The 16,237-nt window shown below is 58.6% G+C and overlaps 1 protein-coding gene across 1 annotated transcript in view; it reads right to left on the minus strand.

The window, feature by feature from the left end:
- The window catches only part of LOC134154681 (transmembrane protein 209-like), a 70,276-nt gene extending 56,632 nt beyond the window's left edge, over positions 1–13,644 (minus strand). The window contains exons 1-2 of the mRNA XM_062601362.1: positions 13,578–13,644; positions 9,652–9,757 (exon numbers count right to left, since the gene is read on the minus strand). Of these exons, the coding sequence (XP_062457346.1) occupies positions 9,652–9,757; positions 13,578–13,644 (173 nt within the window). The remainder of the gene's footprint in view (positions 1–9,651; positions 9,758–13,577) is intronic.
- Between the last annotated feature and the right edge of the window lie 2,593 nt (positions 13,645–16,237).

A 16,237-nucleotide genomic window follows, 5' to 3' on the forward strand; every position in this document is an offset into this window, starting at 1 on the left:
AGCGGGCTCTTTTCTGTGGTGCCAAGTGCTAGGAGAAGAGGCAGCGCACACGAACAAGAACACAGGGAGCTCCACCTGACTCTGAGGAAAAACTTCTTTCTGGTGAGAGTGACCGAGCATTGGGACAGGTTGTCCAGAGAGGTAGTGGAGTTTCCTTCTCTGGAGACATTCAGAGGCTGCCTGGTGTGATCCTGTGCAGTGTGCTGTAGGTGACCCTGCTTGAGCAGGGGGGCTGGACGAGATGATCTCCAGAGGCACCTTCCAACCTCCACCCTTCGATGATTCTGTGATGGGCGCTTTCTCTCGCAGCTCCTGCTGTGGGGGTAATGGAAAATGTGTGGAGGACAAAGAGGCTAGAAGCTGGTCTGAGGTGCGGATCCTTACCGAGGCTTGTCACTCTGCAGAGAGAAGGGGACTGCGTGCTCATGAAGTGCTGATCAAAGTCTCCCTGAGCAGGCGCTCAAGCAAAGCTCCTGCATTTGCAGATGCGCACGCACCAGATGGAACGATGAAGCCTGGTCCTCCAGAATCGCCATTGCTAGTGAGGGGCTGTAGGCTTTGCCCTGACTTGGGCTTGCTGGAGTGTCAAGGTGGAGCAGAGTGGCACTTGGAGGAGGCTCTCCTTCAGCAGCTTAAAGGCCTGCCAGCTTTCTTGAGCTCCTTTGCCCTTCTGAGCTGCCTCCCCTGTCGTCCCCCTAGCAGGTCTCTGCAGAAGGGGAAGCCTGCTCGCCTCAAGGCCAGCCTCTGGGCTCTGCTGCCCTCCTTCCTACCTGCCCTCCGGCTCTGCAACTCCACTAGTTCCTGGGTGCTACAGCCCAGGTGGCCATGGACTCTGCTGGCACGAAGCCTCCGGGGTGGCCGCTTCGCCTTCTGGCCTGGGGCACCCGCTTTCTTCCCCTCACACCTGCAAAAGCCCAGCACTCAAGGGCACCCAAGACACACACAAGAGCTGGCAGTTCCCTCCCACCACGCAGCCAGCACTGGGCCCCAGCAAGGGGGGCCCAGGCTCAAGCACTTCCTCCCCTCAGAGGCGTACAGCAGCTTTTTCCTCCTCTCCCCACAGGCCCCCTGCCCCCAGGACATGCGTTGGCCATGGCACGGCCCTCTCCACGCCTCTCTCCAGCACCAACAAGACGCAGCACACCCCTAGGCCACAGCCACCGCAGCTGCAGCCAAAGAGCTACAGGACGACCGCGGCGGCGAGCTGCCCTGGCAGCAGCCCCTGAGCCCTGACTCCTCAGCTCTGCTCTTCAGGCCTCCCCAAAGCTCCCACACTGCAAACGCACGAGCTCACCACACACCCAGCCAAGAGCCACCCGACTTGGGGCAGTTGGTTTAATTCAGCTTCAGAGAACTTCCTGGGTGCTCGCGTGGCTCACAAGCAGTGCTGCTGCTGCTTCCGTTGTGGCTGCTGCTGTGGCCACTGCCGCTGCCCCTGGGGCTCCCACTGCCGTTGATGCTCTGTCTGACACTGGGTCTTCGTGTGCCGCTGCCACTGCCAGTGGGGCTGCCGTTGTGTCCAGCATTGGAGCTTCCACTGCCACTGCTGCTACGAGCGGGTTTCTCGCTGTGTCCAACATTGCAGCTCCCACTGTCACTGCCGCTGTGTTTGCCGCTGGCACTTGGGCTGCCGCTGTGCCCGCCACTGGGGCTTCCAGTGACGCTGCCACCGCCAGTGGATCTGCTGCTGCGTCTGCCACTGGGGCTTCCAGTTCCGCTGCCGATGTGTCCGGCACTGCCACTGCCGCTGCCACTTGGTCTGACAGTGGGGCTTCCACTGCCCCTGCCGCTGACACTGGGGCTGCCGCTGTCTCTGACAGTGGGGCTTCCAGTGCCACTGCCACTCTGTCCGGCACTGGCACTGGGGCTGCCACTTGGTCTGACAGTGGGGCTTCCACTGCCCCTGCCGCTGACACTGGGGCTGCCGCTCTGCCTGCCACCAGGGCTCCCGCTGCCACTGCCACGCTGCCCGCTACTGACACTGGGGCTGCCGTTCTCTTTTGCAGTGGGGCTTCCACTGCCGCTGCCTCTGGGTCTCCCGCTGACACTGCCGCTGATACTGCCCCTGCCACTGCTGCTGCGTCTTCTGCTAAAACTGGCTCTGCTGGGCTCTTTGCCACTGCTGCTGCTCTTTCTTCTGCTTGCCTGTGTCTCTGCACACGGCTCTTCTTCCCCCTGCACAAGGAGGCAGAAAGAACAGGCTGTGTTCTGCCCTGCCAGAAAGCCCAGTAAGACTGCAGACTCGTGAGGGCCAGGGATGTTTGCAGGAGCTTCTGAGGGTGTTGCCAGCCTCACCGTCATGGGACAGGGGAGCTTGTTTGGACACAGCTCATCAGCCCGTGGCAGAGGCTGCTGGTACCAGGACTGGCAGATACCTGTGTCGTCTTGGCTTCAGCGGTCAGGGAGAGCTTTGCAAAGGGGCACACCAACGCTGGAAGCATCCCTTTGCGCTCAGCTGCTCAGATCTTGCAGGTGCCACTGTTGGAGGCCATTCTCAGCACTCAACAGCTGCCCCCTTGGCTGGAAGGCAAGGCTGAGCCCAGGCCAGCCCTGTGGCTTGCTCATGGGGCAATGGGGTTGCACCTTGTCTCTCTCGCTCGGCCTCCGAGCCCTCCTGCTTCTCTCCTCCCCTACTCCCTCAACCCTGCTCCCATTTGCAGAAACAGCCCTTCAGCTCCACAGCAGTGCTGGGCTTTTGCTGGGGGCTGCAGAGAGGGACTTAGTGACAGGCTTTAAGCCACATCAAGCCCATGTCAGGAAAAGTCACAGCACGCTCTCGGCAGCACAGTGGCTCCGGGATTACAAGTGGCACCCCTTGCTGCCTCACTGCCCCTCAGTTCTGCCAGGCTTCTCCTGGAGCTGCCACATACCTGCCCTGTCTTGCAAGGCCCCTCTTGACTGTCCAGCCCTTCCTCCTCTTCCTCTAGGCAGGAGAAGTAGACCTTCAGGGTCACTTGCTTGTCTTCTCCCAGCTGGTATTGGACGATCTTCTGAATACTGGGCTTTTCTTCAGCCAGATTCTCAGCACCCTCCTGCACCTGCAAGACAACTCCACACTGTGCAATGTGCCCCACTTCCAAGTCCACTCCGCTGCTCTCCACATGCTCCTCGCCAGCATCCAGGGACTGCAGGACCTTGGCAATCACCAGGCCCCTGGCTCTGACCTGGCCTGGGGCACCCTGCCGAACAACGGCTGCTGCCGCCCCAGCAGCAGAAGAGCAAGGGGCACCGCAACATGTCCCAGGCTTTGTGACCTTCTCCTGAGCCTTCCTGCCAGCACCCTATTGCCCTGAAGGGAAGACCAGCCATGCTGAACATCCCCTTCTCATTCGCACCAAGCATCTCAATAATCACACAGCTGAGCAGAAACTCTCCATGGTCTCTCACTGAAAACCCCAGCACTACCATGGCCAGAAAAAAAGAGAGGGCCCCAGGGGCTCTGCTGGAGTGTTCGAGGAGGGCGCAGCAGCAAGAGCTATATTGCAAAACTAGAGCCCAAGCAGTGCCTTTGAAGGCAAGCCCTGGGCCAAGTCAGCCAGGGCTCAGCAGAGCCCATGGGAAGGGCTCTTGTCCCAGAGAAGAATGCTTCTGCAGACAAAGGAGCTCAGGGAGGAGCACCTACCTGTCTTGCCTTCGGAGCGCTTTCATTCACAGCCCACACAGCTCGCACTCTAGCACGTGGCGGTTGTTCCCAGGCGCCTGGGGCCGGCCGTTTGGCAAAACACTCTGGGGTGGTGGAAAACATCCTGCAAATAGGCACCAGGGAGGTGGCATGAGCCCGGGGAAGCTGGGGAGTTTGGACTCCACGCAGCGCTCCCAAGGGGGGGCACCTGCCTCTGCAGCAGAAGGCAGTTCTGCAGCAGCAGCACGGGGGTTCCACTGACGGGGATCACATCCACAGACACGGAAATCACCTCCCGCCAAAACACCCACAGCTACACAATGTGCCCGCTGGAGAGCTCCGGGTGCCCACAGCGAGACTTTCTCTCCAGGCAGCAAGGAGAGCAGCAGGGTCCCCTACAAGGACAGCCTCCAACTCACACCATTACCTGTGTCCTGTCAACTGCATTAGCCACTGCTCCGTGGCCCCAAGGACTCGGTGTTCCGGGATGGGCAATGGATTGCTGCTGGGCACCCAGCAACAGAGAAGGAGAAAGGCATGAAGGCAGCCCAGAATAAAGCCCTTGTGTGGTGGGAGCCAGCACAGAGTTGGCCAAAGCCCCCCACAGAGCCCACATGAAGGCAGAGCATGCCTGGAGGTCACAGGGACACTGTCGCTGGGAAGTCTTGCTCCCAAAGCACTTTCAGAGCAGCCTTCGCCAGCCCTGGCACTGCAGCCCTAACAAACCTGCGCCGAGAAGATGCTCTCTTGCTAAACTGGAGGCTAGGGAGCCAACAAATATACTCACGTTGGAAACATATGGCGGCGGGGAGTACGGGCCTGGACATCGAGGGCTTTGGTGGCTGCAAGGATCGAGTCTCTCATCTCCAGCATCTGCACAGGGGAGAAACACAGGTGAGATGCTGCCAAGAAGAGGATCTTGCTGCTCACAAGGGCAGCCAATGTTTGCACTGTTCAGAGAAGAAGCTGCCTCTCAGAACAGCAGAAACAACCTTCTCTCTTGCTCACTGCAACCCCTCCATTCTACACAATAGCTGCTCCCTGGACATACAGGCAAATGGGGAAAAGCTCTGGCAGGCTTTTGTCCAGGGCAAGAGCCAAGAGGCTGATCCAGGAGAGCAGTTCTTGCCTAGGGGAGAGACTGAGGGAGGGCAGCGCAGGGGAGGGCCGCTGACGAAGATTAAGGGCAATGTGCATGGCAGTCCTGCTAGGGAGGACAGGAGGGTACAGTGGGGGCTGCAGCAGGTCTCTTTTCCCAGAAGGGAAAATTATTTCTCAGGCTCTGCTCTGACCCTTCCCATGCGCCTTCCTGCAAACACCCTACTGCCCTGAAGGAAAGACCAGTCACACTGAACATCCCGTTCTCATTTGCACCCAGCATCTCAATAATCACACAACTGAGCAGAAACTGAATTTTCTATCGCAGAAAGGCTCTGCAGTTCAGAGGCAACCAAAACCGGGACCCCGGTGCCTCTGCTGGTGTGTTCAAGGAGGGCGCAGCAGCAAGAGCTATATTGCAAACCTGGAGCACAAGCGGTGCCTGTGAAGGCAAGCCCTGGGCCAAGTCTTGCAAGGTTCAGCAGAGCCCATGGGAAGGGCTCTTGTACAGCCAGCGCCCATAGCACAAGGCCTGGGCAAAAAGCAGGCTGGCACATGAAGGGCTGACTCAATGAGGAGCACTTACCACGCCAGACCTCTGACGGCCCTCGCTCAGAGGACATGCAGCTAGTGCTTGGGCTTCTCTCCGTTCCTTCTTCCTGCCCGCTGCTGCTGTACTCTGTGCAAAGCACTCTAAGGTGACTGGCACTGGCCTGCAAATACACACCGCGGAGAGGTGATATGAGCACAGGGAGAGTAGGGTCCCCACCTGGCCCTCACCAGCTTCACACCTGCTCCTGCAGCAGAAGGCAATTCTGCAGCAGAAGCACAGGGCTCCCACTGACTGCGGCCACATCAGAGCACCACCTCCCACCAAAACACCTGGGGCTGCACGTCATGCCTGAAGGAGAGCTCCAGGAGCCCAAGGGAGACTCTCTCCAGGCAGTGAGGAGAGCAGCAGGGTCATCTGCCAGGACAGGCTCCAAGGCACAGCATTACCTGATGTCCTGTAAGCTACATAAGACCTGAACACTCTGTGTTCAGGGATGGGCAATAGGTTGTTGCTGGGCACCCAGTGTTGAAGAAGGACAAAGGCATCAAGACAGTCAAGCATTAAGCTCCTGCATAGTGGGAGGCAGCACAGAGCTCTGCAGAACCCTCTCCCCACCCACAGAGCCCAGATGAAGGCAGAGCATGCATGCAGGTCACTGGGACCCAGCCGCTTGGAATTTTTGCTCCCAAAGCACTTTCAGAGCAGCCTGCCCCAGCCCTGGCAATGCAGCCCTAACAAACCTGTGTGGAGAGGCTGCTGCCTTTGTCAGGGAGAGGGGAAAGAAGGAAGGGAAAGTACTCACTTTAGGAACATGTTTGGAAGAGGTGCAGGGGACACAATCGGAGCTGCTTTAGTGGCTGTCAGGATTGAATCCCTGTGTATTTTCATCTGCAAAGGTGAGAAAGAGAGGTGAGATGCTGCCAAGGAAAGGATCTTGCTGCTGGCAAGGGCAGCCCATGTTTCCATGCTTCAGAGAAGAAGCTGCCTCTCAGAATTGCAGAAACAGCCGTTGACCCTTTGCTCTTGCTCACAGCAGCCCCTCCATTCCACACAAGAGCAGCTGCAGGGGAATATGGGCAAAGAGCTAAATGTTCTGGCAGGCTTTTGTCCAGGGAAGAGCCAAAAGGCTGATCCAGGACAGAACGGAGACATCAAGGGAGGCAAGCGCAGGGGAAGCCAGCTCAGAAGCTTCTCCAGTAGGGAAGGTTCTTCCCCAGCCTCTGCTCTGAGCCTTCCTGTCAGCACCCTTTTTCCCTGAAGGGAAGCCCAGAAAGGCTGAACATCCCTTTCCTGCTTGAAACAAGCATCTGAATTATCACAGAGCTGAGCAGAAGCTCTTTACTTTCTATCACAGAAAGGCCCAGCACTTCCAGTGCCACCAGCAGGAGGGCCACAGAGGCTCTGCTGGTGTGTTCACAGAGAGCAAGGTGCAACACTGTGTGCATTCCAAAACTACATTCACCACCGATGCCTTTGAAGGCAGGACTGGGCGATGTCGGGCAGGGCTCAGTGAACCCATGGGAAGGGCTCTTGTGAGCCAGCGCCCATAGCACAAGGCTTTTGCAGGAAGCACGCTGGAAAAGAAGGGCCCCCAGCAGTGACACTTACAGCTCTGGCATTCTCGTCCACTTCATTCCCAGGCCACTCAGTAGGTGCTCCACCTTCTGATGATGGCTTCCTCCCGCCTGGCACTGCCTTCTGGGCAGAGCACTCTGGGGTGCCTAGGAATGGACTGCAAATACACACCGCGGGGAGGTGGCATGAGCACAGGGGGAGTAGGGTCCCCATTTCAGCCTGACAAGTTGGGCACCTGCTTCTACCGCAGAAGGCAGTTCTGTAGCAGAAGCACGTGGGTCCCACTGACTGGGGTCACATCCACAGGAACGGGGATCACCCCCTAACAAAACACCCAGGGCTGCACATCATGCCTGAAGGAGAGCTCTGGACACAACCACAGTGAAATTTTCTCTCCATGCAGGGAGGCGAGCAGCAGGGTCATCTGGCAGGACAGGCTCCCAGGCACAGCATTACGCGCTGTGCTGCCGACTACATTAGTCACTGCCCCGTGGCCCCAAGGACTCTGTGTTCCGGGATGGGCAATGGATTGCTGCTGGGCACCCAGTGACAAAGACAGAGAAAGGCATCAAGGCAGTCCAGAATAAAGCTCTTGCGTGGTGGGAGACAGCATAAATCTTGGCTTAGGGCCTCCAACAGACCCTGTATGAAGGCAGAGCATGCGTGCAGGCCACTGGGATGCAGCCGCTGGGAAGTCTTGCTCCCAAAGCACTTTCAGAGCAGCCTCCCCCAGCCCTGGCACTGCAGCCCTATCACACCTGTGCTGAGAGGCTGCTGCCTTTGTCAGTCAGGGGAAAAGAAGCAAGGCAAAGTACTCACGTTGGAAAAATACTTGGAAGAGCACAAGGGGCCTCAGTCTCACTCCTCTGGCTGGCTTTGAGGACTGAGTCCCTCATCTCCAGCATCTGCAAAGGTGAGAAACACCGGTGAGATGCTGCCAAGGAAAGAATCTTGCTGCTGGCAAAGGCAGCTAAAGTTTCCACTACTCAGAAAAGAAGAAGCTGCCTCTCAGAAACTCTGAAATACCCATCATTGTGGCTCACAGCAGCCCCTCCATTCTACACAAGACCAGCTGTAGGAGAATATAGGCAAAAGTCTAAAAGCTCTGGCAGGATTATGTCCAGGGCAAGCACAAAGAGGCTAATCCAGCAGAGCATTGGGAAGTCAAGGCAGGCAAGTGCAGGGGAAGGCAGCTCACTAAACTCTAGGGCAATGTGCAGGGCAGTCCTGCTAGGGAGGATAAGAGAGGGCAGTGGGGGTTACGGCAGCTCTGTTTTCCCAGAAGGGAAGGTTCTTTCTCAGCCTCTGCTCTGACCCTTCCCTGTCAGTGCTCTTTTACCCTGAAGGGAAGCCCAGCAAGGCTGAACATCCCTTTCCTGTTTGAACCAAGCATCTGAATAATCACACCGCTGAACAGAATCTCTCCATCTGCTATAGCAGAAAGGCCCAGCAGTTCCACGGCCACTAGAGCGAGGGCCCCAGAGGCTCTGCTGGGAGACGTTAATGGAGAGTGAAGGAGTCATGAGAGATGCATTGCAGAAGTAGAGCACAAGCAGCGCCTTTGACAGCAAAGCCCGGGGACAGTCAGGCAGGGCCCAGAGGAACCCATGGGAAGGGCTCTTGTCCAGCCAGCGCCCACACCACGATGCTTTGGCAGAAAGCAAGCTGCCAAAAGAAGGACCTCCATCAGGAGCACCTACCTCTCTTGAATTCTGATAGCCAATCTCAGGCCCGCCAGCTCCCGCTCTGGCGTCTGGCAGCTGCTTCCTCCAGCCCACTAAATCCTCCTTTGCAGAGCTAGGCTGAATTGCTGGCAGCATGCTGCAAATACACACCGTGGGGAAGTGTGACACAGAGACTCTCCACCACCCAACCACCCAGGGCTGCACAGCGTGCCCGAGGGAAAGCTCTGGGTGCCCACAGTAGGACTTTTTCTCCAGGCACCAAGGAGAGCAGCAGGGTCAGCTCCAAGGACAGGCTCCAGCACACACCATTACCCACTGTCCTGAGCACTCCAGTAGCCTCTGCGGTGTGGCCCCCAAGGACAAGCTTTCTTGGAAGCTTCAGAAAGGGAACCGGGAATAACTGCTCTGTCCCTTGCAGTCCTTCCGTCTTCAGGCACTCATGTCCCTCCTTCCCATCCTCTTCAAAGTGCCCAAACAACTCGTCCTTGCCTCTAAGGGCTGCCTGAGCCATGGCCACACCCTCTCGAGCCTGCTGCTCGCCACCCCTGACTGCTGCCTGGAAATGACCCTCCTTCCTCCTTGCTGCTGGCAGTCAAAGGAAGGGCATTGCCCAAGGGGAAACACCACAGCTTTGGGGAGATATTCACCCAAGGCATCCTCCCCTCCAGCAGCATTCCCTGCACACCCCTCTTGCACCTCACACCAGTTGAGCTTTTCCACTTAGCTCCTCACAAGGCCTGACAAGGGCATGCAGACTCTTCCTCAGCCTCCAAAATTGCCCTGAGACACCCAGCCCTGCTCTCCACAGATGAGCAGCATTCTCCTTACTTTCATCTATGGGCTAGGGGAAAAGGCCCTCCTCTTCCCAAAGGACCAATTACATTGAGTTGCCCAAAGGTCTGGAAGCTGGAAGCAGAGGCAGCGGGGGCAGAAAGCCAAGAGCAGGCTCTGCCAGGCACATGCTCTTGTCTGCCCAACCAGCAACGGAGGCCTAGTCCTCGTGGCAGAGCTTAAAAGGCATTCAGAGCTCCTCAGGACCTTGTGTCCAAGGGAAACATCACCCTCCAAGACACACAAGGCTACAGGGTCACCCTCCGCCATTCCCCCAAGTGTCTCACCTGCCTCGAGGCTCTTCCTCCACCGTGCCTTCCTCCACATTGGTAGCCACCACTTTGGATTCAGGCTGCCTCTCTCGCTGGAGGAGGCGCTGGCCAGATACATGCTCTGCAATCAGAAGGGAAGAAAACACACAGTCAAGCCAAAGGCTGTGCTTTGGGAATGTGTAGGAGAAACACAGAAGGCAAGGGCAGAACAAATTGCTTTGAAGGTGGAAGGAAGTCTTGGCACAAGTGAGCAGATTGTCGACTCCCCATCAGGGCTGAGCTGCCTTGCCTCTAGTGCCTCATGCTAGGCGAGCCACGGTGCTGCAGCCTTGGCTCCAATGCCCTGCCAAGGACCAACAAAAGAGAAGGTGCAAAGCCCAGCCAGGCATCAGCCACTCCATTACCTTCCTTGCTGCTGGCAACATCTAGTCCCTTCTCCTCTTCCCACGTGGGCTTCACAGCTCCCACAGATGGTCTTCGAGGGGCACTCTCAAGCACATACCTGTAAACCAGAAAAAGACACCACTCGCAAGGAAGGGCCCCGCATTTCCTTTGCTGCTTCTGTGAATTCTGGGCACACAGACACATGGCCCAGCTGCTAGGAAGAGCAGCCTTTCCCAAAGGGGGAATATGCAGGACAGGTCATCTCCTGCAGGACTCCCTCAGGAAGTGCAGGGACCCAGCATGCCTGCCTGCAGGCCCACAAGCTTCCTCCTCACACTGCTCCAGGCCTTCCCTCTACCCCTGGGGAGAGAGCTCCTTCTCAGCTTTCCAAAGCAAACCCTCCAGGTCAACACTGCAGCCTGTCTGACAGCTCCTGAGCAGGCTCCTGTGCAGGCACATCAGACAAGGCCCCTTTCCTCCAGCTTTCCACCCTCTTAGGAAATTCTAATCTAGACCTCCACAGCCCTTGCAATCCCTCCCAAGCTCAGGGCAGAGCATCTGCAAAGAACAGCCTCCATTCCTGGGCCCCTAGTGGAACAAAGGCCTTCACAAGGTGGGAGCCAGCACAGAGCTCAGCAGAACCCCCACACAGAGCCCAAACAAAGCCAGGGCATGGCTGCAGCACACGGGGATCCAACTCCTCGGAAGACTTGCTCTGCAAGCACATTCTGAGCAGCCTTCACTAGCTCTGGCAACACATCTCGACCAAACCTGCAGTGAGGAGCTGCTCTTTGGGTGAGCCCGGAACTCAGGTGGAAAGGAGCAAACCAAAGTACTCACATTGGAAAGACAATGAGAGAGCCAGAATGGATCAGGGAAGCCGCTGTTTGGGTGCTTGCGAGAACTGAATGCCTCATCTCTGGCATCTGCAAAGGGCAGAGACATGGGTGAGATGCTACGAAGAAAAGGACCTTGCTGCCCACAAGGGCAGACCATGTTTCCACTAATCAGAGAAGAAGCTGCCACTCAGAAAGAGGGAAACACCCCTCGCTCTTGCTCACAGCCACCCCCACCTCCATTCTACAGACCAGCAGGTGTGGAATAATACAGGCAGATGGCCAGAAACACTGGCAGGCTTCTGTCAAGGGCAAGAGCCAAGAGGCTGATGCAGGAGAGCAGTTGTTGCCTAGTGGAGAAGTCAAGGGAGGCAAGCAGAGGTCTTCTGCACCAGAAAGCCCAGGCTGAATGACACGGCTGCACTGGAGACCTGGGCAAAGGCCCTGGCTTGCAATGACTTTGTCTGTGACAAACCCCGAGAGTCTTCTGCAACTTGAGGAGCAGCTGTTGGATGCACTGCCCCACAATCCCAAACATGGCCAGAGGAGGCCTGGAGACAAATGGGATCCTAACACAAAGACCCCAAGGAAAGGCTGACTTTATGGAAGACTTCTGGAGGAAGCCTAGCAGGAAAGAACTCCCAGGACCCAGCAGTGGGGGGAAAGCGGTTGCTTTGGACTTGGCCAGGCTTGCAAAGGGGTGAGAAGGAGAGCTGTGGAAAAAGGCAGACTTACATCCAGAAGAGCTTTGAGCAGCTGTGGGGAGGCATTCAGCCTGCACAGAAAGCCTCTGTAAAACCACATTGTCACCTCTTTGCCTTCAATGAGAAGCACGCCAATGCCCTTGAAAAGAAGGGCCACGTTCTTCCCATTGGCCAGGCAGCAAGACAGAAGGTACACGGTCTCCTCCACGCAGGCCGCCACTGTTTTCCAAGGCACGGAGATGGCCACGGCTACGTGAGGATACTTGAGGGTCTCAGCTTTCCTGCGCCCTAGGCAACAAGCAAAGAGCAGCACAGTCACGGATGGAGCCCTTCAGCAGGCTCCCACACAGTGCTGGGCGCCTGAAGGTCTTGCGGCAGCACAGAGCTGCAGAGCTCTCTGCTTTAACCCCCACAAAAGCCCCCACAGGAGGCTCCTGTCAGCCCTCCCTGGCCCAAATTCAAAGCACTCTGCAGCCTCCTGGGACAAGGCTACCGCAGGGCTTCCTTCCCTGCACAGACACCAAGAGCGAGCCCTGGCCACCTCCTGGGAGCGGGAGGCAGGAGGGCAGGCCAAGCAGAGCAGCAAGGGGGCCAGCTGCCAGCAGAAGGCAGTGCACAGAGGAATGGTGCCGGCACTCAGGCCATGCCAGCTTTGACGAGCCTTAGCTGTGCCATGTCACGCTGGCTCCAAAGGAGGAGGAAAACACATGGGCTGCACAACAGCCTTCCACGCTGCCTCTTAATCCATCGGTGTTAGGAAGCAATAGGAAGGACTTGTCCTTTTGAGCAGACAGCTGCTGTGGCATCAACGGGGAACAACAGTGGCAACTACACGGCACTGGAAGCAGCAGCCACAAAAGCCCCACTATGGAGCCACGCGTTCGAGCCAGTGCAAGAGAGAGACACACCGAGAGACTCTCGTTGGATTCTGCATTATAATGTTGTGACAATCAAAACACCCTGAAGCTCTGCTCAGCACCCGGGGCAGCAAGTCTCAATTTCTAACAGCCCCTGGGAAACAGCAGAGAGCCACAGCCCCGCGATGTCCCCAGGGGAAGCCGAGGTTTCAGTCTGCCTTCTTACCAGCAACAGAGGCCTCCTCATGGCTGAGGCCATGAAGATCCACAAGGTTGCTTGAGAGGCGAAATGCGGGTCTCTGAACAGTCAGAGGACTTTTCTTGCCAGCAACGACTTGTTTTGTAGCAACACTGAAGGTGCCAAGGGGAATAATTCTCACATCCTGCAGCCAGAGAAGTAGAGAGAAGCCTTAGAAGCATGGGAGACAGACAAAGAGAGAGTTGTTCTCAAAGCATGGCCACGGTGCTAGGTGCCCTGCCCATGGCTGGCATGCAAAGGGGCAAGACAGAGCCTTCTGGAAAGCTTGGCGGAAGCCCTGGAGAACTCCCTGAGAAGGCCATTCCCCATAGTTTCCTCCCCCTCCTCCTCAGCCTCCAAAGGCAACGTTGCCACCCCTCCAGCACACGAAGAAAAGGCTTTCCCAGAACGGCTCCCTTTCTGGCCTTGCACTCTGCCAGGATCTCCAGAGAGGGCCCAGAAAGCCTCCCACCCTTCCAGCAACCGCAGCTGCACTGCACATTGGGCACCTCCCTTTTGGGAGAAGTCGGTCTGGGGCACAGCTGTCATTTGCAGCATGCTTCTGCAGGGGGGTTGCTTCTGCTTGGAGAGGAGGGGCAGGACTATTGCGGCCCATGGCCCCGAGGGGTCAGTGCTGCTGCCAGCATGGGTATGGGAGGGGAGGGAGAGGATGGCACATCCACCTTGTTCAGCACCAGCTTCTCCTGGATGTAGTTGGAGACACCCTCCCAGATGGGCACGGCCACTGCAAAGCAAGGCAAAGACACGTCATGCCCCCTGCACCACAAGGCACCATCAGCAGAGGACCCTTGGGGCACCCCAAGACCGCCCAGGCTCCCCACAGCCCCTGGGCATCTACAGCCCATCTTGGTGCTCAGCCTCTCGACAGCAATCCTGGGCAAGGAGGTCGCGAAGGCCTTACCCCGCGGGGGAATGATGGGCACCCGCTGCTCACGCTGCGTGGCGCGGCCAGCATCCCGGAGCTCCATGTCCGTGCCGGGCGCTCTGGCTTGGCCGCGCAGTGGGAGGGTCCCTGCAAAGGCTTCCTGGCCGCTCGGCTGCTCCTGCTGCGCCCTTCAGCACAGCCCCGCGCTGCCCCGGGCTCCCGTCGCCAGCTCCCGCTGGGGCTCGTCGGCTCCTGGCAGCACAGCGGTGCCCAGAGCAGCCCCAGCGCCTGCGCTGCGGTGGGCTGTGCGGGACGAGTGGGGAGGGTGCGTGGGCGGGCGGGAGAGGGCAGCGGTGGCTGTGACCCAGCAGGGATGTCCCCTGTGACGCCAGCCCATGTCACAGAGGGGACCGGGACCCCCGGGGCCCCCGGCCAGGGCTGGCCCTGCAGTGGGGAGGGGCTGCACGGGGCACTTGTGGGGCTGCCGTGACCCCCGCACTGGGGAGGTCCTGGGGCAGGGATAACCCCACCGGGGGACCGGCTGGGCTGGGTGCTGCGGCTGCACTCAGCCAGGCCATGGCCCCATGCGGGAAACCTGGCTGCGAGGGGAGGGGGGCAGTGGGGCACTGCACCAGCCTCCACCCATGGCGACACAGCACAGGCTGCGGCTCCTGCTGCCCCCAGTGCAAGGAAGTGCTGAGAACGGACCGATGGCAGGGAAACCTCCAGCAAGGCCTTGGCAGGCAGCAAAGCCCTGGCTCAGTGCCGAAGGAGAAGTTTCTTCCTGCCAGGCGTGGGCAGCTGGTGCATCCTGCCTCTGGGAATGTCCCCCAGAGCCCCCAGATGATGCCACACACGGGTCTGTGTCTCTCCACATTGCCCAGGGAGAGCTCGCAGGCACTTGCGCATGCCCTGGATCACCTCTGGCATCTCTGGTGTCACCCAGTGTTTCCACGGCAGCAGCTGACTCCCACCTTCCACCACCTTGGACTGGAAATGGGAGGGGGGACAAGGAGCTCGCACACTTCTGTGCACCTCTTTTGGGCACACGGCAGCTTAAGCAGGATGAATCCCACAACCGTCCTGGGGGTTGGTGGCGTGCATGTGATGGAGGTGTCTGCCCCACCACCTGGAGGGCTTCTCCCCAAAGAAATGAGGGGCCCAGGCTGACTCAGCTCACTCACTCCCCGAAGCCTGGGGAAATGACTTCCCTGCTGGGTGCAGGAGCAGCTCCTCTGCCAGGAGCCGCAGTGCTGAGGGCACTGCCTGCCCGTGCTGAGCTGAGCTGAGACAAAACGGAGGGAAGCTCCGGACGCTCAGGAGGGAGGCAGCAGCTGAGAGCTCCTTCTGGCAGAAATGGGCAGAGCCCTTCCAGTGGGAAGTCTCTGGCTGCAGGGCAGTGCTGCTGAGCTGCTCGCGGTGTCCTGGAGACCTCGCGCAGGTGATGGTTGAGGCCATCTTTCCAGAGAGCTCTCTCGATGGAGCAGCTGGTGCTTTAGGGCAGGGACTTGCTGCCACAGTGTCCGAGGGACAGGGCGGCATGGCTCCCTTCTGCCGGGGAGGGTGTAGGGCTGTGCGAGCAGGGCGTGCGTGCAGCCAGGTGTGCCCAGGGCTGTGGCTGAGAGCAGTGTCCTGGGAGGTCAGGGTGCCCAGGGCCATGCCTCTGCCACCTGCGATGGTCAGCACTCAGCCCGCCTGGGCAACTGCCTGCAGCGCTGCGTGGAGAAGCCATGGTGGGAAGTAGCAGCCCACAGAAGGGCAGGATCTTGCTGTCCCAGATCAGAGGCTGTGTGGGGCAAGGCTGCTCAGAGCTGCTGCTCAGCCCCAGGAGCTTGCCCGGAGGAAAGTCAAGGCAGGGACCACTCCACAGGGAAGGAGGTTTCCCCAGTGTTGGCTTTCTGTTCCACGCTGTTGTTTTGGGGGAAGGGAAAAGGAGGTGCCAAGGCTGGAGAAGAGCTGGAGACTGGGGAGGCTGCTGAGGGGTCAGCAGGTCTGTGGGGAAGCTCACAAAGTGCTTTTGCCCCTGCTCTGCCCACGCACAGCAGCAGCAGCAGCAGCAGCTCTGCTGGCCCCAGGAGCCTTTGTGGCAGCTGCTCCTTGGCACCTGCCAAGAGGTGGGTGCCCCAAGGCAGTGCCCTGCTGCCGGGAGGGCTCTCTGGGGCACAGCGAAGTGCCCCAGAAGTGGGCTGGGGTCTGTTGGCTAAGGCAGGCAATGGACGCAGGAGAGGGCATTTGGTGCTGGCAGGAAAAGCAGCAGGCGGTGGAGCCATGGTGCGAGAAGGGGAGGAAGGCAGAACAGAAGTGCGGTGGGAGGGAGAATTAGGGAATTTAGCTCTCTTCTCCTCCATTGCAGATGTTTTCCTCCCAGAAAACCCCACATGGCCTCTGCCAGCCCGCAGAGCCTTTGCCCCACAGGCCCCAGGGCCAGGCCAGGCACTGCCTTCTCTGCAGACAGACCTCTGGCTTAGGAGAGAGTCTGATTCCAACAAGATGTTACTCCAGCCTAGGCCTCTCTTGCAAAGGCTGGAGCAGCAGCAAGTACACGGAGGTTCTGCTTGCAAACTGCAGCTCACTAAGTGCTTGAGGTCAGTGTTCCGAGAGCTGCTGGTGCTTCAGCACAGTCTTTCTAGCACAGGCTGGAACAGCAGCAAGTAGGTGCAGAACAGCCAAAAATGCACTGATTGCCCCAACAGGGT

This window comes from Rhea pennata, unplaced genomic scaffold (assembly GCF_028389875.1).
Source record: "Rhea pennata isolate bPtePen1 unplaced genomic scaffold, bPtePen1.pri scaffold_33, whole genome shotgun sequence".
NCBI lineage: Eukaryota > Metazoa > Chordata > Aves > Rheiformes > Rheidae > Rhea > Rhea pennata.